The 25,574-nt window shown below is 37.6% G+C and overlaps 1 protein-coding gene across 8 annotated transcripts in view; it reads right to left on the bottom strand.

The window, feature by feature from the left end:
- The window catches only part of FAM13B (family with sequence similarity 13 member B), a 44,749-nt gene that overhangs the window by 10,675 nt on the left and 8,500 nt on the right, over positions 1-25,574 (bottom strand). For 4 of the 8 annotated variants that reach the window (XM_039701168.1, XM_039701163.1, XM_039701162.1 and 1 more), the window contains exons 2-15: positions 23,372-23,538; positions 22,229-22,419; positions 21,571-21,783; positions 19,319-19,496; positions 18,559-18,703; positions 16,360-16,517; positions 10,574-10,615; positions 9,415-9,570; positions 7,175-7,310; positions 6,929-6,952; positions 4,601-4,668; positions 3,979-4,033; positions 3,459-3,606; positions 922-987 (exon numbers count right to left, since the gene is read on the bottom strand). In XM_039701168.1, coding sequence (XP_039557102.1) covers positions 922-987; positions 3,459-3,606; positions 3,979-4,033; positions 4,601-4,668; positions 6,929-6,952; positions 7,175-7,310; positions 9,415-9,570; positions 10,574-10,615; positions 16,360-16,517; positions 18,559-18,703; positions 19,319-19,496; positions 21,571-21,783; positions 22,229-22,385 — 1,546 coding nt within the window. In that variant the 5' untranslated portion in view covers positions 22,386-22,419; positions 23,372-23,538. Of the gene's footprint in view, positions 1-921; positions 988-3,458; positions 3,607-3,978; positions 4,034-4,600; positions 4,669-6,928; positions 6,953-7,174; positions 7,311-9,414; positions 9,571-10,573; positions 10,616-13,563; positions 13,741-16,359; positions 16,518-18,558; positions 18,704-19,318; positions 19,497-21,570; positions 21,784-22,228; positions 22,420-23,371; positions 23,539-23,874; positions 24,004-25,574 lie in introns of those variants that run through there. The other 4 variants (XM_039701164.1, XM_039701167.1, XM_039701169.1 and 1 more) reach the window with 4 other exon arrangements.

Genomic DNA, 25,574 nt, shown 5'->3' on the forward strand with positions numbered 1-25,574 from the left:
AAATGCATCAGAAAGCTACAAATTCTGTCATATAACTGAAAGAAAAAGGTACTGAAATGAAGTATGCACACTAGGATCCCTTTTTCAAAGTGTATCTTGGGAGTATGCATTTCTGAGCAGTTCAATAGTGTAACAGAGCCTTATTTATGTATCAGAAATATAAAGTAAGAATATGTTTATTGTCCATTGCAGTATTTTGCTGTGGAAATTCATTTTCATACGCTACACATGTATTTTGAAAGTTGGTCCTCTTGGCTTTGAAGAAGGTAAGTTTGACAGTACCTCTTTAGGGGCAATGCCCACTTGCTTAAGTCTTTTTTTTAAGGAATGTTTTTGGGTTTTATGATAAAATCTACCTCGACACCACTGAGAAAAAGAGATTTCTTAATTTGTGGAAGGTGATTTTTTAGGAGGGAGATTCCAAAACAATTAATTCTTTCAAATCCCCATGAAAAGCTCCTTGCTAACATTCCTTATATTTAACATGGTTTTCTTGCTGTCTAAAAAAAAAAAAGCTGATACAGCCTTTCAATTACTTCAATTTAAAATCCCACCCCCCCTTCTCCTTTCAGACTTGCCTGTTCTTTTTACTAGTTCAAATCAGAAATTTGAAAACTGGGTTCAAAGTGTGCAGAACAACAATAAAACCCACAAAGTAATCTTAAAAAAAAATAACCCTTGTACCTGCTTTCCACTGCACATTTACTAAGTACGATTGGGAATTTTTTTGTTGTTTTTCAGCTGTGATCTTGCCTGTTTGCACAGTACAAGATACAAGAAGGGGACCTTTTTGAATCAACAAAAAAGCTGCAGATCAGAATATTCCCAAGATATAAGGGACAGCAGGTGAAGGGTTAGTTAGAAAGCAAACCATCAACTATCAAAAGGCAGATAACTGAACGTATGGCGAACCATACTTACCCTCCCCTTCTCTCTGCAGATGCATTGTTTTGAAATCAATGAGGGGGAAAGTGATAGGGCATGGCGCTAATAAAATGAAAAAGAATGGCAAAAATACTAAAGTGAACACACAGCACAGTCAGAACAAACTATACATAACATGTAAAGCAGGAAGATACAGTACCAGGGAAAAACATCCCATTTTTTGGACCAGGCCCTGAGCACTCTCAGCTTCCAAGCAATTCCCATGGCAGGTAAGGATGCTCAGTCCTCAGCCAATCTGAACTTTTTACTGGAAAGGTTTACAAAGAACTGGTAGAGGAATAGTAAAGACTTATTGCAGTTTAATAAGAGACTCATGCATCCTCACATGAACAAAGGCAAGCTCTAATGTTTTTGCTCAGAGCTTGTAAATAATAGAGATGGTGGTGATTTCCAAAAAGCAGGGCAAATGCAGAAAAAATACTCAGAAACATAAATCAACCATCTGCATTTTCACCTTTGACCAGCAAGCATTTGATGTTGATTTTCAAGAACTCTGTTGCATACAGGCCTTTGAGTTTTCTATTAGATTGGCTTTAATAACCCAAATCTTGTAACTGAATTTGGACTAGTGCAGATTTCTTAACAAAGTCACTCTACTTCAGTGGAATGCCACAAGGACTTGCAGTGCCTTGGAAGGCTGAGTTCCTAATAACCATCCTAAACAGGACTGAAGTACAGTCAACATTCAAATACTTCACAGTGAAATTAAGACCTCTTGCAAAGAACATGATTTAATACCAAGAAGTAATAATATAAATTTATAAAAAGATACACTGCTTTATTTTCAAAACAAGGGTCATAAAGCTATTTGGGGAAGTAAAACCAAAAGCAACTTCATGAGCAGATTTAAGGAAATAATGAGAATGGATGCCACAAACCTTCTGAGAATACATATTAAGTCATCTTAACACAAATAGAGGATGTAACAAAATGTAATGTGCAAGTAAGCAATTAAACTAAATAAAGCACTGAAAACATAAGCAGGATTTTTATGTTTTAGCTTCAGTTCTTAACTTGGGCAACAAGAATGGAAACCTGGACTCAGTGTCTTCAGGTGCCTGCAATTTGACTTCTCTGTGCCATGACATAGTCTGAATGTGCAGCTTGCTAGGGCTCAAGAGCACCAACCAGGAAATGTTGTACACAACAAATGAAGCCAATCACAAGTTGCAAACCTCATTATTTGCAGAAGGGTTAAAAGGGAAGTGTGGACTCCTGAAGGCAATTAATTTGCAAGGCAGTCAACAGCAGTAACAATCAGTTCTCACCACTTGAGCTTCAGGACAAAGCTGTATGTGCTGACAGCTCGAAGCTGCACTGTTACAGAACACACATTCCAGCTTTACTTCCCTCATTTTAATACTTCCAACACTGCAACCACAAGTTAAGTGCAGTGATTCCTTGCTACCAGTGTCTGCTAAGGTTTCACTGCGACACTTAAAGGCATCTCAAGGAGCAGCTGTCACTGGAAATGCCTGCTGAAAGTTAAAACCCTGTCCCTGCACAGTTAACCTGCACTACGTCTATCAAGTTGTATTGCAAGTTTTCCAAACCAGAAACAAGTGGCCTGTGGCCACAGCACTGTCAGTGACAGCTCACAGTGATTTAGCAGCTTAGATCACTTGCATTTTTTAAGGTGTGATAACTCCAACACCAGGCAGAGGAAACACGATATAAGGAAGACATAAAAAGAGAAGTATTTTGAAAAGACGGTACTGACAAGAGTGTTTTGCTCTGGTTACAAAGGACTTATGGTTGTTTTAAGTAAAACAAAAGTTTTAACAGTTTAACCAAACATTTAAGCAATAAAATTCAGTCAAGTCACAAGCTCAATGGATTGCTAAGCCTAGAAGGCAGTAAAGAATAAGGTCACAAACATAGGGAATCCTGTCTGAGAGAAAATTGTTACAAGTATTTTTCTTCTCCTAAAATGCAAACCGTAGAAGGAGGAGGGGCACAAAAAAATATCCATCTGCAACTTCAGCCTTTATTTGAAAATTCAGAGCTGCTTCGAGTTGTCCAATGACATGGAAACCAAAACAACTGACAGATTTTTCTGAAAAATTGAAATATGAACTGCTGTGTTTGGCAGGTTAGTGATTTTAACTCAAATTCAGCCAATTCAATAGTTTACACTTAATAAAACAAAGACAAACAGGACACAAAGATAATTTAAACTAGATTATATAATTAGACAAAGTGTTTTTAAAGACTTGGATGAGAGACTCAGGGTCATGAACTTTTAAAACAATAAAAACCAAAAACTAAACAAAACATGTCACCTACAATGAAACTTGGACTTTTTGCTTTCTTTCTTTAGTTTTCCCTTATATTTTTGTAAGGTACTTAATTAAAGTTGCAGATGGTTCTGAAACAAGATGAGACCTATGTCATGACTTGGTTGATCTTACCATGTGTACAGGAACATGCTGTTGTCTCCTGCTTTTACTTTGCAAATAGTTTTATTTATCACTCCTCCCTAACCATAGTGTGAGCTAAAGAGTGAAAATTACCTTCCCATTTGTCACCATCAGACACATTCTTCAGATCCAGATGTGGCACTTGGACAGCCGGAGCCTCCTCGGGACCATGATCGCTGCCATCCCCCAGCACCTCGGAATCAGGGTTTGCATTCAGATCACAAGTCTTGCTACTTGAATCCTGTATTTAAAGAACAGAACAATTTTATTATTACTCAGCAGCTGGAACTCAGGTACTTAATCAGATCCAGCACTTCTAGAAATTTCAATGAAAAAAGAAATCTTTCCAAAGTCAAGGAGTGAAGAATATAGACACACACCCCAGCGGCAGTCAATTATTTACATTCCAAAACATTTCTTACATCAGATGAGTAAGCATAAACTTGCTGTGCTGCACTAAGTTTCTGTCAAGTGACATGATGAGCTCTTTAACAGGGGTCTTGCAAGCCTTGCAGCCACCACAAGATGTTAAAAACTAAATTTATTATGTTACTTCACATTTATATTTCTTATAAGATGCAGTATATTTGTATATAAATGAAATCTTTCTTACCAGAAATGCCTCTGAAGATTTTCTATCATTGCCATCAAGCAATATACTATTTTCCCTAAAAAGAAGAAACAGATCTCATTATCATTTTAAATGGACATTATCATTTAAATGGACAGGTAACACTATACACTCCCCTTATATATTTTTTTTACAAATCCCATGCAGTTTAAGCAGATAGGCAATGCATTTATTTAAGGCAATAATTAAAACTCTGGAGGATTAAAGTTATATTACTTTTTTCCCAATTTCTCATCTTCACATTAAATTTCAAGTCGCAGCATGTAAACAACAACTAGACTTGAATAAAGTTGAAAATAAAACCAGCTCAGACCTTTATTCTCAAATAGAGAGTAAATATTTTAAAACTCAACTGAACAAAAACTGAAAATTCCAATCAGTGCTGAACTGAAGCTGCAAATTAACAGAGCTTTCTGGCTGTTGCTAACACTAATTCTGTTGCTAACGTTAATTCTTCAATCATTAAGAGGAATAAAATGTGCCAAAATATTTTGAAGAAAATAAATTTCTATTCTTCTCTTTCTCATAACACAGGGCTGTTCACAAAAAAAAAACAAGCTGTAGGTTAATCTTATAGATTTGTATGACTACAAAAAACACAAACCTTTCACTATTATTTTCTCCATCAACATCTTCATCTTCATCACACGGTTTCAATAATATGTCTGCAGTCTGTTAGGAAAAAGTATTTAGGAAGATTTGGGAATGGCTCTCTCAACAGAAAACGTTTCCATAACCATCTCTGACCACGAAATGCCCTCAAGAACTAGAAGTTTCTTGTGTGTGTGCATGGAAACCATGCTTTTTAACCATTTTTACATCTCAAGAAAGGCCAGTGACCAAGTGTTTTAATCACCAGAAGTCAGATATTGACTTCCCATCTTCAGATAAACCATTTTTTATTATTTCCTCAAGAAAGGCGTACCTAAAATTGTCACTCATGACATGAAGTTTGGGGTGACTAAAACCATGGCAGTTTGTATCCTAGTCTCAAAAAGAGTTGTGCCCAACATATATGAAATGAAACAAGTCTGACAAACTTTTTAAAGGAGCTACTAATCCCTGTTACTAAATAAAGCAGCAACAGAATTGGAAGGGGATGAAAAAGTGCTGTCAGTTCTGTGACACCATCTCACAAAACAAATTCAGATGAGTCCATGTCACCACTTTGTTCACTAGAAATATTTATGCCCAAGCCCAGTAGATGATTTCTTCAGGAAAGTGTCTTATTTGGGGGAATACAAGAAATTTGAAATATAAAATATGCCATTAGGTTTTAGACTTCAGGAATTCTCACAAAATGATCTTTACAGTGTCTGAATATAACATCAAGTTACCAGGAGACTTCAAACACACCAACAGTTGCCAGTTTTATGCTGCTGACAGCAACTGACACCTCTGTCAGAAAAAACATCATTCTTCTGTTGACATTATTTCAGTCCTCAAGCCAAATTCCAATCTGGGGAAACAATTTTTAATTACAGTGCATTTGTCATACTCCAGCAGATAATTTCCATCCTGGAGATGAGCTGTATAAGTCTTGCACAGTCACACTTACTCAAATTGTGGAAACAGCTGCTTCTATTTCCATTTTGGGACCAAAGGAGAACTCACATGCAGAGCTTTCTTCTCCTACAACCCTACACACTCCTCTCAAACTCCTTCCACACAGGAGAATCACCACACTTCTCTTTAACCTCTCCCGAAATGGTACAACTCTCCAATTGGAAACAGTGTATTAAAAAGATGGAAAAAGACTACCATTGAAAAAAACAAAACTCCACACCAAAATGCCACCTTACTACTGCCAGCAATGGAGGAAAAGTCTATCAAAAAGCAAAAAAAGGCCAGGAATGACAACAAAAGTATTTCTATTGTGCACTCACAAGCATCATATTCCCCTTTACATCCAATACCATGTTTTATGCATTTTGTGCTATAGGATAACAATTGAATTATTTTTTACAACAAAAAATAAAGATTGGCACTAAAGCATGAGGAAAGAACCAGGACAATGAATATATTCTGTGAAATTTAATTTACAGAATGGGATTCCAAAACAATATGCTAGTTTGTGCGAACAACTGGAATATTTGGCTTGCTAGGTGATTCAAGAGAGTCATTTGGGATCCCCAAAAGCAAACAAAAGCCCCAGAGCAGAACACATCCCAGTACTGAAAAGCACTACAGAAACATTTTGCTTTAATAAAAATACAGATTCCAAATGACTCAATCTCACTATGCTAAGGCATCCATTCCCATCTTTGCAAGTTCAAAGACCCATTCAATTCTTCTAGTTAATTTAAGTTACTAACAATAGGTTTGCTTATCTGGTTATCTTTCAGGAAACCCTCAGGAAGATTTATGGACTCACAGGCAAGAAGCTGAAAACCATTGCAGAAACTTCTCCACACATGGAACAAACCTCTCCACCCACAAAATTAATCAATTAGATTTGTAACAACAAAAGTGTTAGCAAATAAATAAGGAACTATAGATTTGGTTTTTTTCATTGGAAGGTCTTATCTGACAGCTGCATATGCTTAAAGCAAAGTGGAAGAATACTCTCTTCTCTTGCACTTTAACTGTTATCCTTGATTTCATTTTTGTCAGCACATATTTTACAGAATTCCTTGACTGCATCAACTAGTGAAGAGATAAAGATGTGCTGAAAAGAACAGGATATCTCTGCCTACCATAGAAGGAACTGGAAATAGAGAGGAAAGGCTGTAATTAGCTAATGCCAAAACCTTCCTAGCACAAGCACAGCCAAGAGGCTGCAAAGCCTCAAGGTGACTGCTACCCTTTCCTGATCCATGCAAGGTGACTGGGCTATGCTGTAATCAGCTCTACAGCTTCTGCTTCTCAGGAAGCCTTTACTAACACAGTTGGTGTTCAAACCAGTGCTATGCTGCCTCATACTCCAGCTTACCTCAGCAGAAGGAAGGGCTGGTATCTGTGAAAGAAGAATGGAAAAACATCAGCCAGGGACCAAACAAGTCACACCAAAATACACAGAGATTTCTCAGTGCACATGGCACAACAAGGAAGACAACTGAGTGCACAGAGCAAGAGCACCACATAATGCTCCATCAGAGCTCTTAGGAGAACTTGGATCTCTAGAGCACTAAAGTTGCAGCAACTTATGATTTGATATACAGGAGACTCCTCCTCTCACCTGGATGCTTTCTTCTTCCTCAGTTACAGTATCATGTTTCATAGCTTCACTGTCTAAATCAGTGCAAACCAATACTTCAGAGCAGTCTCCTGTGTTTTCACTGCTACCAGTGTCATTATCTTCAATAACATCATTCCTAAAAATACAAACAGAAGGACTTTAGAAAACTGTTGTTACACATTTAAAAGAAAAAAAAAAAATAAATAAGAAATACATTTTCCCCCCTTACAGACATTAGGATGTTTTTTGGTTTTGGTTTTTTTTTAACAGAATTATTCTGACCTGTAGGCAAAATTAATTATTAATGTGGTGTTTTGTGCATCCAGATATGACAGACATATTAAAATGCATTTATTTAATTCTTGTCTGAAGGGCCAGACACACACCCCACACTTACAATACTAACCTAAGGAATTGAAACACAATAGCCAGAAGCAATGACACCCTGAAACTACAGTGACTCAATGACACTGCTGTGGCTACACTCCTCTCAGTACTGAGGCCAGTTAGTTTATAGCTACTGTCACTGGGTTCCCCTCCAGTGAGAAATCCCATTATTTCAAACATTTAATCTGCTGAGACTTCAACTTAAGGCATGTAACATCACAGCCAGATTAAAACTAACTGCCACCATATTTGTATTCACATACATGCTTTATGTGCCACCACATGACTCTGTCATTCATAACAAGCTTTTGACTTCTTTGCCTTCCTTGTCCTCACTCCAAAACAATTCCAGACCACATGAAGAAAGCTCCTTACTATCACATATAGAGAAAATAAACAAGATGTGTTGAAAATTAACATTTTAACTATTTCTTCTTAATTCCAGCCATTAAATTAGCACTAAGAAGTTGGCACTGGATCACTGCTTTTTTAAGTTCTTAACTTAACTGTGTATTTGCCTTGTGCACAGTCTGCTGCTTTAAAGAACCCAGACACCCCCTTGAAGAACAATATCATGTATCTCTCTCACAGTTAATCCACAGTGGAATGATGATCAGAAGCATTTGCAGCAGTGCCTGTGCCAGAGGAGGATACTGGTTTCAAACCAGCAGAGATGGCACTTGGAGCCTCCCCCTCTGAGATCAGCCAACCTTTACAGCACTTACACTGGGACTGAAGGAATTCAGCTGCTACAGGGCTGAGAGGCAATTTCCCCCTTACAAATTACTTCAAAAACATTGAATCTTTAGCACTAAAACTCAGATTTTACCAGCAATGATTATTACTTTTATGATCCACTGCAAACTTTATTCCTATCTTCTAAAACCACTAAAGGTTGAACAATTTAGAAAATAGCATCTGAGTCTCTGAACAACACTTCATGTATTTCAGGTTCTGTTCATGTGTTCCAGCTCTGAGCAACACCCCCTTACCAATTACTTCAAAGACATTGAATCTTTAGCACTAAAACTCATATTTAATTCATCATTACCAGCAATGATTATTACTCTTATGATCCACTGCAAACTTTATTCCTATCTTCTAAAACCACTAAAGGTTGAACAATTTAGAAAATAGCATCTGAGTCTCTGAACAACACTTCATGTATTTCAGGTTCTCTTCATGTGTTCCAGCTCTGAGTAACAAAGAATTTTAGGTACTGAAATCTTAACACATTTTTGAAGTCTTGAGTATTAATCACAACTACTTATTTTTAATGAAGCACCAAAATGTACCAGCTTCCAAATGCTGCCATGGCAATCACTGCACTCAGAATCTGTCCTGATTTACAAGAAAAATAAAATCTGGTCAAATAAGATTGGAACTGTATGCAAATAGACCCACAGTAGTCATTTTATCAATTTTTGGCTGTTTCATTTACACTGGCAGCCAGAGCAGTAAAGTAGTGACGTTGACATGGAAAGACAGGGCTATGAAACAGAAAGAGAATCTACAATAATATGTTAAAATTTTCTTGTAAGTCACATGGATGAGATAAGAAAGAAAGCACTTGAGTAAATTTAAGTTTCTGTGCTATTTGCACAGAATTCAGCAGTAAAGCAGACACTACACTTCACAGCATTTTTAGCTAAAAGATCAATTTAAAATATTTGCTTCAAGAGCTATTGATTACTGGCACCTGATGGAAGCTGATTTTTTTTTAAATACATAAAACTGAAGTCAACAGTCGAAGTTGTAACTTTTGGGTCCAGGTGGGGGATTTGGTTAGTTTTTTTGGAAGAGTTAAGATACACAATCCTACAGAATTCAGTACAGACACAACAAAATCTTACTGGTTGTTAGATCCTTCCTCATCCCCACTGGGGTTTTTTGTTTCATTGTTACAGCCCAGTCGTTGTTGCTGTATGTGTTTCAGATCGTTATCCAAGCTGCTCTGCAGGTCGAAAAGATGCTGTTCCACAGCTGCTCTGATTGTTCTTTCTAAAATGCTAAAAAAACATAAGATGGAAAAGTCCTGTTATTAAGAGCTCTACTTTTGCACTGATCAACTAGACAGAAAGACAGAGATAAACCTTACATGACAATAATTTTTGATGGCAGTACTTCAAGGCAAAAGAGACTAACTTTTCCAAAAAGCAGTGGAAATTACTACACTTACTATTTTTTAATCCATTAAGATTTACATGAAGTATTATGAAGTTTATCAACAGTATTTTAAGAGTAATCAACACATTACAATAACTAACCTATTTTTTAACAACTATACACAAACACTTGTAAGAGCCTTATGGATTACTGTGACAGTAAAATCCTGTGTCTGTAACAGTGAGAATCAACCCTGGAGCAGGTTCCACTTCATCACATCTGGCTGCACCCTCTCCTGAACAGGGCTGTCATCTTAAAAGGCAAAAGCCAACAAATAGGAGCAAAAAATCAGCAAGTACCTGATGAAGGGCACAGGATATACCCAAAATTTCATCAAGAACAGAACAGTATTCTTTAAAAACTACTCCACTGAGCACCTGTCAGGCAGCTCATTCTCAACACAAAAGAAGCCTCTAAAAATCCACCTGTAAAAATCTTAAGCTATTTAATCCCATTTTAACTCTGAAATTGTGCTTTTATTTTTCCTCCGCATACGTACAAAGAATTCCACTGAACTGTACTCAGCATCACTTGTGCTAAAATTACAATATGAATGGTATTATAAGATTAAGTAAAAAACTTCAGATGTATCTAAGTGTAAAACCAAAGTTCTGGACTCTGGATGCAAACACACTCTGCTCTCATGCTCCTGCAGTCAACAGCACTGACAGGCATTTGGTACTTCCTGCATTAGTGTTACATGCTACCACTGACATCCTTCACAGTAAAATATGCTCCTTCATAACTGTAATCAAACCTATTGCATTTTTTTGAAAGGATACATAACTTCTATGCATGTTCTAGCAAGAGCACAATTCAAACATTTCATATTTTCATTGTACTTACTCTGCAGAGGCTGGCAAGATACTTATGGGAGAGATATGAGCACTGCAATAAAGAAAGAGAAGTTAATATAATGCAAAAACTTATCACACTAAATAAAAGTCTTGAAGTCAACAGAAAGCAACCTAAAAATATTTAAATATTGCATGTGATGCAGCTAACAGAGGTAGAATAAACATGAAAGGAACACCCTGATTTGCAGTCCTCTATTATTTAAATGACAAAATCTTAAGGAGCACCATCACGAGGCAGAAAGTTGTAGAAGTAGCAATGCAGATTTCTGTCTCGCAAGAGCCAATATTTGTTGTGTTATGAAGCTCCAAGCTCTCAGATGTATGGTCTTTCCCATGGGAAATACTAATCGTTCTGTCGTTCAAACATTTCCTGACATCTTGCTTAAGAATGCAGATTTTAACCTTGCTGCCTAAAGCAAATTCCAAATTACTCTGCTTTCCCCCACAGGTTCTTCCCACTGTTGCATAATTTTGTTCTGCAATGCTCAACAGATCTTCAACACTCTCTGAGCACAGCTACAACATTGCAAGTAGAAGGCAGATTTTGGGACAGGAGCCTGATTTTTGTAAAGCATCTGGAAATCTCCAGGCAAAGCCACTTCAGCCTAGAATGTTAAACTCCTCGAGGAGGGGTGGGAGGGTGGAAATCAACATAACTAACACAAGCCAGTTAATTCATGTGTGTGTGGTCCCTCTACAATTTTTCATCAATATGATTAAAATTTTATTATAAACAGAATACTAAAACTTCAGACAAAGTGACAATAAAGAATAAAAGATGAGAAATCTGCTATAAACAGCCCTGAATTGCAACACACACACCTCACCCAGAAAAAATTAAATATTATTTTCAGCTTAAGTTGGAGGCAGGGAAGGAGGTAAAAAAAAGGCTTTTTCTTTCTATTACAGATAACTAAGCTCAAAAAGCTGAAAAAGATTTTATGTTTTTTTTTACCATGCAGCAACACTGTTGCCAAAGTTGATTTAAAGTATTATTTTCATGAATACATATGGTAAACCCTGAAATACAAAGGAGCTTGCCACTCCCCTGGAGAACTGAGCAATCATTACCTCTGTGAGGGGTCCTATCAGTTTTGACTGCTATGAGCCTTGCTTGCACTAAAAAATGCAGACAGTCTCTCTGTTTACCCAAGAATAACACAGCAAATACCTTGGTTAGAACTTATAAGGTTTATTAGTAGTTCCACCACCAGAGAAAACTCATCTCAAGCAGTCTATTTTTCCTTCCTCCAAGTAGGTGAAACACAAACAATAAAGGGCTTTCAATTAAACATGTGGTGATAAAGAAAGTGGTTAAAGTATTTATTTAAAAATAACTATACCAGTTTGCCTGAGACACCTTGTACTGGGCCAAGAGCAGAGTGCACAGAATTTAAAGCCCATATGACACAAAGTGAACAAGCAGGTGCTCATAGATGCTTTCAATTTCTTTTTCCTCCCCTTTTTTAAAATGGAAACTGGCTGACAAATCAAGTTCATCTTATGATTTGTGTGTGTGTTTGCCTGGTGAAAAGCCAAAGCTGATCTACTCCAAATGCATTGAGAACAGGCAACACTCAGCCACTATTTCAAAGCAGACACAGCTTCAGGAAATTAAAACACCTGACACAGAAGCCAGATCTTGTAGCCACTGATTTCAAAGCTGCAGATCAAATAACTGAGGGGGAACACGCTGACATTTTATATTTTTCTTACAAACAAAAAAATGGCAGGAGGCAGTTTACTGCTTAGGGTATTTACATGTCATTTGTATTTCCATGCAGAGAAGTTCAGCACAGTCCTACGACCGAAGTCAATTTCCTGATAAAAACATACTTTGAATTAACAGTACTTGAAATAAAAAATGAAAATATGAAGCTACAAGTTTAGCTTAATGAACAAAGAGTAAAGAAGCACTATCTTGGAAAAAAAACCCCAATAATATGTCAAAATATGAAGAATGTAGTTTTAAGTATCCATCTCATAAGTTCTACAAAAGTTGCATTATAAAAGGTATGCTTGTATTCTAAATGTACAAATACATAACTGTGTAAACTGAACTTGAATTACTATTGAAACAGTCACTCCTTGGACAAATTGGTAGAAAAAAATGAGGCAATTAGAGCACAGAACACTGCAACACCCTAATTGCAAAAGAGAGCAAGAAAAACTCAGTCAAGGGCACAAGTACAAACACTATTTATAGGAAACTGATGACTTGAAAACCTTTTCTTCTACCACTTGAGACAATGAGGAAATGTGTCAAGAATAGGGAGAATCAAACTCATCTCCAAAGAATCCAGATGATTCCAGACATGGTTCAGAACAAAATTTTCCACCCTAGTGTGTAACCTTCAGCCCCCAGCACAGGATGGCTCTCCAGTGCTTTCACTCAACACTTTTGGGAGCATTAGAGGTACTCAGCAAAAGCTGTGCATAAATCAGCAGTATTACAAATCCTAAAGAATCCTCTTACTACATGAAGAATATCTTACATCTTCAACAAATCACTTCAGCAATTAAGCACTTTCTGAAACAAATGTGAAAATCTAAGTGAAAGCCATTACAACTTCTAAGCCCACCTACCACAGTTCAAGGATACTTTTTAAAAGCTGTAATTTATAAAGCCAGACAGAGCCTTAACGCAGCATGACACAGCAAGACACAGAAAGGTAAACATCTTTGTTTCATAATGCTAACTCCCTCCTGAGAACCCCTCCAGCATTGGCTCCCTAATCAGAAAAGGTCCCAGTAAAAGCATATCTCAAGTAGAAAAATACATTAACTGGAGATAAAACATGTCCAAGTTTTCCTTGGTAATTTCCTGACTGTTCACAGATGCTTATTTCTCATTAAAATAATCAGTTGTGGTATTATTTCATTTTGTATCTCCAAACCACATTTAATCTCCCATAATTTTAAAAGTTAAAGCCTTACTTGCGATCCTACCAAAATCACATTTTCTTTTCATATATTTACCTGTGCAGCAGAACTTTGCAGGCCATTCTGATTATTTTTGCTATCCCAAAAGAGCACTTCATGTAAAAATGCTTCATGTGGAAGGCAGCAAAGCGTGCTGTGGGCTGCTGGCTGTGCATGCTGCCGGCTGTGCTCGGGGGCTGCCTGCGAGCGAGCGGCACCTCTGGAGTGCTGCACTAAACCCTGCAGTCTAAATAGAAATCGACTGCAACATGAGGTCACTCCTGACAATAAGCTGCCCAATCAACACTTGAAAGCTCTCCTAACGTGTTGTTTACAGATTTTCCAGGATGGAAGGAGGAAAATGTATTTGGATGCTAAAAACAGCACTACATTAAAATAATAATGTATTCTCTAGCAGCTTAGGCAGCTCTTCCATTCAGTCAGCTATACCATGGATTTTGTCTCCCTCGGCAAGTGTTAATATTATCACTTCTCTCTGATCAGAGCTAATTAAATAACAAAAGGGTTAACAAAAATATCCCAGAAGCAGTGAAGATATTGCCCTTGTCAGTGTATTTAGCAGGAACAAAGTAAATTGTTTATATAACTTACTGCCTGTCACATCTCATAGTTTTACACATACAATTTTGAAAACTCCAAAACCAAAGAGATTTTGTATTAGGCTTCTAACTGACAACCTTTGAGATGAACTGTCCAATTAAAGCAAATACTGCCTGGCAAGGCTCAGGGATGAAAAATTTGGAATAATGACAAAGAAGGATTCTAAAGTACTTATTTCACCAGCATGTCTTAAAATTCAGCTGCAATGCTGAGTCAGTAATTCTTTACTCCAAAAGTCAGGACAGCAGAAGGGAAAGAGCCGTGGGGAAAAGGCTTCTGGTAAAGGAGAACAAGTTTCCTTTACATGCTCAACACCAACCTGGGAGCAACAAATGCTCCCTGCTGGGTAATGGGCTCAAAGATCACTCCACAGGTTTATTAGAAATACCATTTTCAAGCAGTCACTAAACCAAAGTGCATTAATGATTATCCACATTCTCACAAGATCTCTAACTCAAAGTCAAATTAACACCATGCAGTGCAGGAAGGTCATAGGTTTCAGCAAGAACAAACAGAATGAGTAGAGAAAAAAGACAGTGAGCAAAATTAGAAGCAAGTTATAGTCCAAATAACAAGGAGGAAGGTCAGATGCCCCATTGTTTATCTTGATTTGTACAATCTCTTTTAGTACTCTTCATAGAGCAACCAAAATACACAGATATTTGGTTCCCAAAATCTGACAACAACAAAAAGGAAACAAAACCCCAGCTTAAAGAGCTACAAGAATCATGTTTAAGATCTACTTCTCCTCCTCCTTCCTGTATAAGCTGCCACAGGCTCTACATCAGGACAAAGATAAATAATCCAAATAAACCTGCATTAACATTTGCTTTCTTAACTATTTTTTTTCTTACATTGAGAAACTAAGACCAAAACAAGGCCACTAAATGCACACATAAAAGCCATCAGGTTTGGGAAAATATTTACAGTATTTATAGTGGTTAAAAGTTTAATAAAAGCACTTTCTTATTCACTTTATTAACTGTTTCCTGCAGTTGTTCTGGTTTAACAGTCAAAATTCTCCTTCTAAAGGATTCCTCCTTATCCTTCCCCACAAATTATTTAAAATGCCAACCATAATTAATGTCTATTCATTTTTAATTAACCTTAAACATCTAGTAAAAATGTTTGTCTCTTCAGGCTATCCAATTTAAACTTTCAAACATGCTGAGTTTGTCACTACTGCTGTGTTTACACATTCCAGAAGCAACCTAATACCTGTGAATAGTTAAACTGCAACTTTTTTTAAATTTAATTCAAACTAAAAATAAGAAGTTTTATTACTGATAAAGATAATTAACTATTAAAATATAAGTTCAATTACAAAACACAGTCATGATGCCATAATTATTTGGTATTTTGCAGCTTCTTGCCATGAAGCAGAATGAAGCATGCAGCCAGCAGCTGTGGATTTTTGGTTGGAATCTGTTCATTCTTGAAATTACCCCTTCTTAGGAAGTAACTTACTTGTGATTTTCCCTGCTTTCTTCTCCTTTTAGTCATATTTTTATTATAGATTCCTCCTACTCACTCATCCCTACAATTTCTTACATGCAATGCCCATACCACACACATGCTGCAGAGGGGAAGAGGTAAAATTCACCATCTGTAGAATGTAAACTCTAAGTACAAATAAAGCAGACTTAACAATAAAACCTTGCATACTACAAACAAGTAAAAAATAAATCTGTGTATTAAACAAGCACCAACAAGCTCTCAAATGAAAGTGTGATTTTATGTTTACACACTCTTTTATGGGAATTGCTCTTAAAGCTGGGTCACCCTCCAACATTCCTGCCTATATGGCATTTTGCAACTTCCAAACCTGCCCACAGCTCTCCAGCACCACGTGACAAGAAACAATCCCAGGATTTCCCATTGGAAGGATGGTACAGAACAGGTCTGGATCTACCAGTATGTAGATTCTTCTTATTTCTGCTGTAAAGTTTACTGTTTAAATACCACTTTACAGTTTCACTAAAATATGCTCTTTTTAACTTTCCCTGCATAAATTCCCATACTTAATCTCATCTGATCCTACAGGCATTCCTCTGCTGAATTTAGGAACAGTTATTTTAACCCACATTTTACTATTATAAGAACTGCACCTACTTCTAAAGCTTCACTTTGTAGACACCAACACTCATCTCAAAAGTCTGGCAGTTTCTCTCTCTGACAGAATAAATTACAATCCAAACCCTAAATCCAGACTCCAAGGCAGAACCAAGTTACCTTGTTGATGCTGTAACATTCCTGGAATCTGAGAGACTCCCTGTCATATCTAGATGCACCACAGCTGGACTTTCAACAGGTTTCTCTGTGCTGTCTTCTGGAAGTTCTTCTGACTGCTCAAGCTTTACATCTTCCTCTTCTTCCAAGAGATCATTGATCTACAAAACATTTAATCAAAGTTAAGGGATTGAAAAGTTCCTTTCAAGAGGTCCAGGGAATTAAAAAAGCATGAAAGGTATGGAAGTAACATGAAGAAGGAGAATACTTTTTAATTTTAGTAAAAAACAGGCACACTAGACTTGCTTTTACATAAAACTGTAAATGATACACCATTAAAAAGCTGCTCTTGAATGCTGGACAAAAAGTGAAAAGCACGAAGCACCTCTGATGCCATAAATGAACAGAAGCAGAATGAGAAAACAATAAAATCCCAACCACACTGAAACAATGAACTACACAGCCTTTCTTCTTCTATGTCTAAAACTGATAATTCTCCTCTATTCCACAGATAGCCTTATTCATGTATCAGAAGCATTTTCAAACCCCCCTAGTGAAGACAATACAGAAGTCTACAAACCCAAACTTCAAAGCTCAGAAAGAACATTTACAAAGTTTCTGTGCTCTTGTCTATTTTTGTTTCTTTGTTTCCAAACACAGATGTTTTTACTGAAGCAGCAAAATATGGCCAATTTAAAAAGTAAAACAATATAGCCAAGTGGTAACTCAAGACAGCAGAAACTTCATTTTTTAAAAAGCAACTATGTCTAAAACACAAAAAGGCAAAGAGAAAAAAGTGATTCCATTTCACTCTCAAGGTGACTCTGTGACTGATTACTGATCTCCCAATCTTGCGAACCCAAAAATTAAAGCAACAGTCTCAAGAAAACATGTTTTATAAAATCTGTCACCAGTGTAAAACAAAAACACTAAATTAAGAAAAACTGAAACTTCAGAAGTTTAAAATTACACAGAAGACAGAGAGAAGATATTTGTTAGTTTTTAAAAGGGGTGTAACGTGTTATATGGCACCACATTCCAGGCAAGAAATGTATTTATCCCTGATTTTGCTCTGTAATTGCAAGAGGATGTGCCAGTGAAGCAAAGGCAAGCCCACCCACACGCTGGGGCAGCTGCCAGCGGGGCTGTGCCCTGCAGGGACAGCGTCTCTTCTGACAGAAGTGCACTGTTGACATCTGCTGGAGACACCACGAAATTAAAGGGACACCCCACCAGCCCTCCAACTAAGGGAAAAAACAAACAAAACCACACACCAAACAGATTCTGTACTTAGGAAACCCTTTTGCTGAAACATATAACAAGGCACAGCCAAGCCAGTCATTTCAAAGCATAAGAGCACAGAGCAGCTCTGCTTTACAGAGCACTTCTCCCAAGTCAGTGACAGCCTCCAGCTGCAGCAGTCAGAGCCCAGCTTTGTTCAGCAGCTCCCTCATGTAGCAGGGCTGTGGCAGCTCCCAGTGCCAGATCCCTGCACGGAGCTTTGCAGAGTGGCAGTGTTTGCTCCAGGAGCTCTCACAGCAGACACTGCTCACTCCAGAACCTGCTGCCCAGCCTGGCACACCAGACCAACACCTACTGCAGGGAAGAGGAAGCAGCCAAGTGCCCCAGTGCTTGCCTTACCTGTCTTGCTAGAGGAGGGGTTTGTGCGATAGGCTGTAAAATTCAGCACTCTTTGTTACCTACCTTAGCAACTGCTTATTTTTCTCCTTTCCTCTTTACATAAAATACATCATTTTCAAGTTTTAGAATCCGAAACACCATTCAAAAACTTTGGCACAGGAAAGCACCACTGATAACATCATCAAGTGGAGTGCAAGACCCTGCATGTTCCTGTAAGACACACCTAGAAACACTCTTGACCAAGACCAACAGAGTTGCTCTTCATTTGATCAAAAACAGTTCTTTATTCCTAAACTGGTAATTAGAAAGCTTTATAACAGTGTCTGTGTTGGGCATAATTTCACTGTTGGTTTAGCTCCTATAGATTTTTCAATATAGTACAGCTACACTTACTATAGAATCAAGAATTTCACAAGCATTAAGAAAATGCCAGGTTTCGTCAGTTTGCAGGAAACTTCTAAATCATACTAAAGAACATGTATTTCAATAAAGCTTTCATAAACATAAAAGTGTATAACTGACTGTTAAGTAATAACATATAGCCATTCAAAATAGTCTTACCTGCTCAGTTATTGAGCTTAAATCATTAGTAGATGAAAAATCTTCCTCTTCATTTTCAAAAAACTCATAGTAGTTCTCCAGAAGTCCCGCCATTATTCTGCTAACTATTTCCTGTTCTTTCAGATCCTCCACATCTGTGTAAATGCTAAAAATTTCAACACTGCTTTAGTTTAAAGATCCAAATGCAACATTTCCCCAAAGAACACCTCTGAATGACTAAGTGCTACACTCGACACCATTATCCCCTGCCCATTCTGAACACACACAACTTTAAGCATGTCTTTACACTACTGCCTTATAAAGCTTTATACTATTTTATATTTTAAAATCATAGATTAGCAACTATCTAGTCAATTAAATTTTCATGAGGAGTATTTCAAAGTTAAATATTTTCCTGGGGAGAGGAAACAACAGTATAAGCTGGTACTTTACCAGCCTCCTCCCAGAACTGTTTTCTTGCTACAAATAGTAGCCTTACATACTATCACTAAAACATTTGAACCTCAGAATAAATACAGTAATGCAACAATCAAAACAGTGGTTTCTCATACCACAGCTCAGAGAAAACCTGATGTTTAAATCTTAGAAAAATTGCAAAACCAAACTGGGGTGAGAGAGTGGGTGGGAACAGAAAAGGATTCTGCTTGAAACACATTGTGCACTTTGTTATTGTTGCTCAGGGACCAGGAATGACTTCAAGCTACAGAGAGACACTCAAATTCCCACAGAAACAGTGAATTAACTTTTTTAATTAACTTACTGAAAAACATCCGGGCCAAAGACTGCAGCTAAAGAACTTGCTGACCAAATTTCTTCATGATGTGATGCTACATTAGCTAAAAATTTACACAGAAACTTTAACAAACTGTAATTAACAGGTGGAAGCTGCTGCAAGAGGAACCTCAACTTTCTTCCAAATTCATCTTCATTATTATAATCTGAAAAAGCAATACAAATATTTTAGTTACAAAAAAGGTATCTTTTCCTATTTGATAGTGATCAGCTTGTTGCCTCTGAAACTTCTGAAAAAACAACTGATCAAACAGCAAGCTAAAATGTGAAAACTTGCTTGCATTTGTTCATTATTATCCACCACATTCTCTTCTGCACGTTTTCCCCATTAATGCCCACTCAAATTCCTGATTTCAGAGGGCAAACTCTGTATGTTTTTGTTTTACCGTTGTTACATAACAACGGCTCCACAGAAGAGCCCTAGAGACAGCAACAGCTCCAGGCAGAGTTAACTGCCATCTACTTACATTCTTCTGGCACACAAGCTGCTTTGACACCTTTTCCTTTACAAGCATCCCCTTCTCACCACTCTACCTGCTTTTATAATACTTAACTGATAAATCCAAGCTATCTCAATGGAATCATCTTCACATGTGCTTAGCTTAAAGCCTGCTGATTCAATTTCAGATCTGAGAAAGGGTCACCATAAAATCTCCTCATTCTCACCCTGTTTAACTACACTCTTCATCAAAATATGTCCCCATAAATCTTATTTGTTACCTCATCAGCCTTACAGGCAGCAAGGTTCAAAGAATTACAGCTGTTTGTACCTAACTGAGAAATTTCATATATAGGAAATGTCAGGAAAGCAAAATGGGAGAAAAATTGATACAAAGAGGCCTCCCTTTCTTTCTCAGACACTTGAAAACTCTTCTAAGATCAGTTAGAGAGGGAAAAGCACATTTGAGGATGATGAACCATCTCTCCCTCTCTAGATGAGAGAGCAGAGACATCCTAGTCCTTAATATCTACAAAGTAAAGAGTGAGTAAATTCCCTGCTGAGCATGTACAGGAGCACCAAGCAGGATCTGCAGGATTTCCTTTGCTCAGACACAGACAACACCTACAGCAGCTGAATACAGGCAACCAAGCGCAGAAAATGGTTGTCTAAACACATAACACATTAAAATTAACATTTCATTGACAGTTCTTACTCTAGAAATGCACTTTGGAAACAGAACAGAAAAAAAATACTTTAAAAAGTACTTTAACAATGTAGACTTTTGTAAGAAAGGGACCACAGCAAGGTGATAATCAGACCACTCTGAACAAACACATCTCCATGTTCTGTCTAACCAATTCCTCCTGAAACTTAAGTTCTAAACAACCAGAGACCCAAAAGCAGAATGTTCTTACCCCTAACTGAAGTGCTCTGGTACTAAGGCAGGGATACACCTTGTGGGACACGGCCACATTCACACCCCAATTAGCCTAATCACCTGTCCTAGAGGAACCACCTGCCTGCAACGAGCTCCTAACGATGCACACAGGCCACACCCTGCTGTGCAATGAAGGTATCCTGAGAACTAAACCTGACCTAATGATGTGGAAGAATTGCTGAAGAGGAGAAAAACAGAACTAACACATGGATCAACAATTACTAGCACCTTCTGCAGGTCTTTAAGCACTTCCTCTGCCTCATATGCAGCTGATGATGTATTTCTGAAAACTGACTGAGATATGTCTATCAGACAGGCAAAACCCAGTTACAGAAAATCAAAAGTCTCATTTCAGCATCTGAAAACAATGTTTCAGGTTTATGTGGTTTGATTTCCTTGTTACAGAGAACTTTAAATTTTTCTGAAATAACTTTTACGCTTTAAAAAAGACAGTAAAGACAATAAGCTGCAAGTTTAAGTGAAGTGTCTCTACACAGTGGACAAAAGGTAACTAAAGCGGGACTTGCATGCTAGAAACAATCCATGTGTAAACCTATCCCCAGTGATCTATTCAAAGACGGGAGGAAAAAAACTATGTTCACACTAGATTTTATAGTCATAGATGGGAATTCTGCTGTCACACCAAGTGAATATACTTCAGTCCCATTTCCAGTCCTGGAATAGATACCATTGCAGCCAAAGTGCACAGCAATGCTATCATTATTATTATTATTACACAGAGCACCTAAGACACCTTAGTGCCAGTACAAATCTCAATATAATACTGGGTTTTACTCCTAAAATCATCAAATAAAAATACTGAATCAAAAAGAGTTATTACCTTGAGAAAGTTGCATCAAATGTATGTGCAAACTGCCTGGAATAACTGGCTCTGGAAGTTCTTGAAGAAAAAATCTAAGAAGGCTAATAGCTGAGGGTACATCTGCTTCTTTAACCAGGTCCACATCCTCTCCATTGTCATATCGTTGCCGGAGCCACTCCACTGTCTCAGCATTCCCATTGACTTGGAAAAGTCCTTCTTGTTCCAGACCCCCTGAGTCGGAAAAAAAAATACAGCAATAAACTTTTAGCTCTGGTATGGACAAATATATTGAAAAAAATAGTGATAATCAGCTATGCACAATTCCCACACTGACTGAAACATTTTCTGGACGACAGTTTTGCACAACTTCCAGCAGTTCTCTTCCCAACACACAATTCCTTGTGCCCAGTAACAAAAAAATAACACGGGCAATGTTAGCAGTACCTAAACCACAGCATTTCCTATGAGGTGCCCTGCAGAGCTGACTACATTACCGTTGGCTAGAAAAGTGATACACATAACAGAAGGAGCAAAGAAAGGAAGTAACCCAAAACAATCAAATTTGCATCCAGTTGAATAATTAACTTCAGAAAACAAGTACTCTACAAACCCCACAATCCATTTGCAAGAATAACAGTGAAATATGTTATTTTAAACACAGCAAGCTGATACATACCATGTTCCTCAATATAGTCCACGACATGGCGGACTATGAATGGAACCTCATTGTCTGGTTGCCCTTCTTGCTGCAGCTCATCAAGTGGAATTCCAAATATTTTGTTAGCAAGAACAGAGTTGCAGTTACTCAAGGAAGGGGAGGAGCTCTTCCTCATATCTTTTTGCAGCCAAAAATCAAAGCTGTCTTTTCTGTCAATAGAAGAAATTAAAACCAAAAGGCCCACTTCAATGTATGGTTTTGAAAACATTAATCTGTAACACAAAGTGTTTTAATTACCTAATACAAATACTCCTTAGTCTGTCTCCATCCATGCACTGCTTTAATGGACAGTTCTGTAATGACTCCAAACACAGCCTATTCAATAAGCACCTATCACTGAGGTGTTCTGTCCAACCCTCAACAGAGGACTGGGAAGAACATATACAGCAGCAAGAAAAATGCAGAAAATTCTAGTTACCACATTTCTAATTAAGTTCTAAGGTATTTTGGTGGATTCCTCAGTACTTTTTCTGACAGTATTTAGCAGCCAGGCTAAAAAGCCTCTTAACAGGAAATGAAACCAGTGGACCACACCAAACCAAAACTCTAAGTTTCAATCATATTAAATTATTAAGTATTTTGTGATACACAACTGCACTGTAACAATTTTAAAATATACTTGGCATTTTCTGGTCCACATAATAAAGATTTCAACACCTGCATCAAATTAAAATTTTTTCTGAACAGAAAACCCCCAAAGCTAGTTTTTAGATGCTCAGTGATACCATTCTATCATGCAGAAGCTCGAGCTTCAGTTGCAAGTCTTTGCTTGATATAGGATCTAGATAGATAACAAAGGGCAGTGTAAGTCAGTCAGGCTGTAATCCTGTCAAAACCAAAATATTTCTTCTAGGAATGAAAAAACTGTCCTTTCAAAACAAATAATAAAAAGAAAAGAAAACATACTTGCTTAAATGCAAGCAGTCACTTTGACAGAAGTTGGCACACAGAACACAAAGTATATGCTGTTAGTCAAAGCACTGCAGCCAAACTAAAATTCTCTGTTTACCAAGAGGTAAATTCTAATAGATTAGACATTCTGAAATTCACACTTGCTTTTCTTTTTTATTCCACCCCAGCAAAACAAGTTAAGAAACTCACCTCAGAGTACTTAAACAGCCGAGTTTGAAAAACGCTTTCTGCGCCAGCTGCCCTCACTGACCAAGCATTCTTTTGTCATTTATGGTTGTTTAAGATTATGGCAAAAGATCAGCCTGTAGTTCCTCATTGAAGAATAGCAGAACTCGATCAGTACTTCAGCAGTTAATCTGAAAATAAGGAAAATATTATTAGATCATAAAGTTTTCAACAGTTTTAATCTCAGTCAGGAATCCAAACATCACGTTAGAGGAATTCTTGTCAAATCATCAGTTTCTTGCTCTGAACAAGAGAAAACATAAAGCCCACATTAGCACAGCTTATGAGAGAGCCCCTAAAACAGCAAATCCCTCTTTTCACTTATGAGCTAACCAAATCTGAAGTGAAAGTTAGCATAGGACATCTAAGTCTTAACAATTATGAAATAATTTGCAGACTCATTCAATCCTCTTCCAAAGAATCAAGGAGGGCTAAGTAGGTTACACAAACTGTTTTAAAGTACCTACCACACTAAAATATTTAATGGCTATGAAATTTTTAGAAGGATCTCAGGCACTGGTCTAATTCAATATCTTTAAACAGCAAGACCAAAACCAAAATCCTAACTAAGGAATCTTTACAGTCAACCAGGTTTTGATGGTACTGATCATCTTCTCCTGGAAGCTGACTACGTGTCCTTACTGCCAGTTCAAAGTCCAAGTGATCATCAGGTCTGGATACAGGAAGCAACTTCCCCCATGGCAGATTCCACAGAACCACCCACATTTTTGCCACCTTTTATTTAGAATCCAGATTATCTGGACATTTTTTATGCTCTCAGCTCTCAAAATAGCTACAAACCACAGTAAACCAGCTTTATGATTTTTTGTGGTATTAAAAATTAAAATTGCAGCTTCATGGCACAGTGGAGCCAATGTAATGCCCAGAATCAGCCAAAGGGTCTCATCAGCCCCAGTACCTGCTCTAAATAAACTCAAGCAACTGTGATTGGGAAAAACAAGCTTGTGACACACACATAACCACAACACTCATCACCAAAACTAGACAATAAAGAGGCTTTCCACAGCTTCAACAAATTCACTGAAACCTTTTGTTTCATAACTGGAGATTGATATGACAGCCTGGAGACAAGTACCTTCCCTCCCTTTGTTCTCCCACACCAGCTCCTGCTTCTGTTCCACATCAGGACAAATAAACTTTATCTTCACTTGCAAATTCCTGACAACCAAGCCCTCAGCTTTCAGTACCAAAATGCCAGACCATTCATTAGCCTATCACAACAGGAGCCCAGAGTACTCCCAGTAGTTTGAATAAAGCAATTCTCCTGCTCCCAACCCTCCCCAAACTGCATCCATGTGCTAAGGGAGTTGGTCATAAGCTCTATGGAAGACTGCTTCTACATCCTCAGCATTTTATTGCATTGAGGCCTAGAGGAAAAAATATTTCAGGCTTAAAAGTGTTTAAATTGTCTATTGCCTTGTATTACACACAGGTTGTAAACCTGTTAAGTCTCACACAAGTGAATCCTGGTCTGAGATCAGGACTCCAGGTGAGCTGACAACAGAAAATGAAGGGTTATACCCTAGTCAATGGGTTTTACTTTTTTTTTTTTACCCTATCATATTCAAATCTGTTATTATCAGTTCTTGGTTACTAAAAGATTCTACCAGATTCCAACAATGATGCAGCTGCAATTCATGACCCCCCTACAATTAATGGAGGCCTTGTACAGCCATTTTTCTTATTGTTCTGGTATTTTAAGCAAAAGTCAACGTCTTTGCATGTAAGTAGATTTCTATCAATCCAAATATATGAAGCAAAATTTAAGATATGAAGTTGCACACTGTATTTTCTCAAGCTCTACCAAAGTCAGCTTGTCCACAATGAAGCACAAAACCTCACCCTGGCCAGCTGTGGGGTTAAGGGCAGCTGGGAGAAAAGCTTTGATGGATCTGCCACAATGCTTCAGGCTGACTTGCTAAACACAACAAACAAACCTTCAAAACAAACATCACCCAATAAAAAGACCAAATTAGAACTAACCACTTCTTTATAATTCTGCACCAAATGAACAATCTTGCAGCCCAGCTTGCTCAGCAGAGGCAACTTTGTGCTCAGGTCACTGACATGAAAGCTCAGCCACTTTTGCCAGGTGGATGAACAGGCTGCTTGAATATTAATTTCATTCAAGAGGCATGAAAAAAAG

The sequence above is a fragment of the Passer montanus genome, unplaced genomic scaffold (assembly GCF_014805655.1).
Source record: "Passer montanus isolate IOZ18808 unplaced genomic scaffold, ASM1480565v1 scaffold15, whole genome shotgun sequence".
In the NCBI taxonomy this organism is placed as follows: domain Eukaryota; kingdom Metazoa; phylum Chordata; class Aves; order Passeriformes; family Passeridae; genus Passer; species Passer montanus.